Below are 3,171 nucleotides of genomic sequence, written 5' to 3' on the forward strand. Positions count from 1 at the left end.
AGTTTCTCATGATTCAAAATTTCACCTTCATTTAGTTACAACTGTTCCTGCTGCCTGCCCTCTCTGATGAAAGCATGAGGCCACCAGATAGTCAGTCGACATCTTGGGGAAGGTAGCAGCCCTCACCGTGGGCCCTGGGGTGTTGGAGTTAGCTTTTCCAGGCTCAGGAGGGCTCATTTGATTCTTCACTTCCAGGAGACAACAAGTTGGTAGCTTGAAATTATTCTTGCTGGGAGTGTTTACACTATGGAAATTGGCAGCACCTGCCCATCAGAGATTTAGTTTTCTCTCCCAGAGAGCAATACACCACAGCTCTCAGGAATTCTGAGAGGGAGACAGGGGCTGGGGGGGGGGGGTGATCTACTAATGAGACACCGCTTCCGAGGGTGAAGCTGGGACTCCAGTGCAGGAGGATTGGGTGTCAGGGGGCTCAGAGATGAAAAACCTAACAACCTTTGAACTCACGTGGATGTGAAGGAGTCTAGCTTTATCCCAGCGAGCTTATTCTGTGTTGTTCTGCAGTGGCAAAACAAAATACAAAAAGCTGAGACAGTTATACAACAACAACAAAACAACAACAACAATAACAGCAAAAGACTTTGTTTCCTTACAATTCTGTAATTCCAGAAGTCTGGGAGTCTAAAATCAAGGTGCTAGCATCTGGTGAGGACAAATATGACAGGAAAAACAAAAGGGAGGTCAAGCCCCGATTTTTTATTTATTTTAAAAAATATTTATTTACTTATTTATTTATACAGAGAATATTCTGTCTGCATTTGTGCCTGGAGTCAGAAGAGGGCACCAGATCTCATTATAGATGGTTGTGAGCTACCATGTCGTTGCTGGGAATTGAACTCAGGACCTTTGGAAGAGCAAGGAGTGCTCTTAACCTCTAAGCTATCTCTCCAGCCCCCCAATTTTTTATGATAAAGAACCCACTCTAGCGATGATGATGTCCATCCGATACACTCTGCCTCCTAAAGACCCTTATTTCAGGTGGGATGCGGTGGCCCACGCCTGTAATCCCAGCGCTCCAGAGGCAGAGGCAGGACAATTGCTGTGAGTTCAAGGCCAGCCTGGTCTACAAAGTGAGTCCAGGACAGCCAAGTATACACAGAGAAATTTTGCCTCTTCAAAGAAAAAAAAAAAGACCCTTATTTCTCAATATTGATATTACGACAGAGTTTCAAAATGAGTTGGGAAGGGGACAGACATTGGAACTATGGCACTAGATGCTGCTGTGGCTGCTGTCCCAGGTAGGGCCATTGGTAGGATAGCAGAGCAGGAACCATCTTGAGTGAGGAGGTAATTTATCTAGCTCTAGACGGATCAACTTCAAAGCTGGTTGCTGCAGGAATGTTTGCCTGGAGCCCTTGAGGGGAGGCCTGGTCAAGAGATAGTAATCTATGAAGGCAGAGGCTTGTTCTTGACTGAGCTAAATGTGGCTAGAAACATTTGTCTCTGTTGGGGTAACCAGGCAAAACCACAGATTCACCCATACACACACATCCGCCTCTTATTTGCCTAGTTCCAGAACCCAGCAAGCATTCATTTTTATCCTACCGGTATTTTGTGGACCACATTTCAAAAGCAAACGCATGTATCACAATAGATCATCTAAGCACTCCAGCATCATTGCCGGAAGATGGAGTCAGGATCCAATTACTCCTTTAGAATCTTAGAGCTAGTGGCAGACCACCCACCATCTCTTACGATGACTTTGTGCTACTGGTGAGGAAGCCTAGACACTGTGCCACAAAACCATCCATGCTCCTTGTCCGGTGGGAGACTGCTCCGTCTTGGCAACATGTGAACCTGACCTGGTTTGCCTTGACTTGGGCAGTTTTCTCCACTCTCTGGGATTTGGCTTGCCCTTGGGGTTAAAGGAAAGCTTGGACTGTGGTTCTGAAATCGGGACGACTTAAGGAGAACCCTCATCTCAGGAGACTTGGGAAGCACAGGTAAAACTGTAGGGTACCAACCAAGGAAGCTACAGTATGCAAAACAGCGAACTGGGGCCTTCCTTCTGATTGGCTGAAGGGTCTTGATGTCATAATGAGACCAGTCCGTCCACTCCAAATGGCAGCGCCTCTAGCCACCGAATCTCTCTCTGACTCAGTTGGTTTCTTGGCTTCCTCCGTGCAGGAGATGATGGAAGCTCTCTTTCAGACAGGCTCCTTCCTTATGAAGGTGAACACCGTACAGGGCAAGAAGATGGTGGAGAGTGGGCTCCAGTCTGGGGATCTTTCCCTGTCTCAGTCATGGCCCTCCTGCCTCCCTCTGCCGGCCGACCTGGAGATCCTGCAGCAGAAAGTTGCCGCGGTGCAGAGGGAGCTGGAGGACTTCAAGAAGGAGGCTCTGAAGGCCATCCATTACTTGGAGGATGCCTTCTCCGAGATGAATGGCGTCTTGGCACAGCAGGAAGAGCAGGCGGCACGGGTGAAGCAGCGGCTGACGGAGGAGGAAGACCGTGGCGTCGTTCGCAACAAGGTCCTCACCTTCCTCCTGCCCCGGGAGAAACAGCTTCGTGAACACTGCCAGCAGCTGGAGCAGATGCTGGTCAGGAGCCATAACCCACTGCGAGTCACCAGGAAGAGCTAGGCTGACTGAAGGGCCTGCGCATGCGCCTGTCCAGGCAACGGTTTTTTTTTGTTTTTTGTTTTGTTTTTTTTTAATGGAAGGAAAATGCTAGGTCTCTATTTATTCCCCTTTCCTCGTTTTTATTGCTTTCCTGCTACCAAAATAAAACCATGCAAAGAAGCAAAAAAAGAAAAAAAAAAAAAAAAACCACACACACAAAAAACCCTCAATATGAATATATGATTTTTTGGGTGACGTTCCATTTATCCAGCCTCATCAAGGAAGGAGGCCCCAGACCACTATGTCAGATCTCTAACTTTCACCTTGAACAGTTTCCTGTTTGTAATGGTAATGGTTGCTTGGATGTGCAGCGTTTTTCTTGTACATTCTTAAACAAACTGGTTGTGTTGAACAGCTTCCCCTTTCTTTTAAAGACTCCAGCTTTCATAACTCGTCACTTGGCAATTGGTTTACCTGTCAATGTATGTTCTACATTGAGATAGGCCAGGGGGCTTGCCCACATCCTGAAATGGCCTCAGATGGATGCATCTGTGTAATTCCTGACTCGCTTCCCCCGACCCCAACTCCGCC

The 3,171-nt window shown here is 47.5% G+C and overlaps 1 protein-coding gene across 1 annotated transcript; it reads left to right on the plus strand.

Moving 5' to 3' along the window:
* The first annotated feature begins 2,151 nt into the window (after positions 1 to 2,151).
* Positions 2,152 to 2,601, plus strand: Ccdc182 (coiled-coil domain containing 182). Its single transcript, XM_051157896.1, has one exon. The coding sequence runs from the start codon at positions 2,152 to 2,154 to the stop codon at positions 2,599 to 2,601; it is 450 nt and encodes a 149-aa protein (XP_051013853.1).
* The last annotated feature ends 570 nt before the right edge of the window (positions 2,602 to 3,171 follow it).

Source organism: Acomys russatus, chromosome 16 (assembly GCF_903995435.1).
Source record: "Acomys russatus chromosome 16, mAcoRus1.1, whole genome shotgun sequence".
NCBI classification, from domain to species: Eukaryota; Metazoa; Chordata; class Mammalia; order Rodentia; family Muridae; genus Acomys; species Acomys russatus.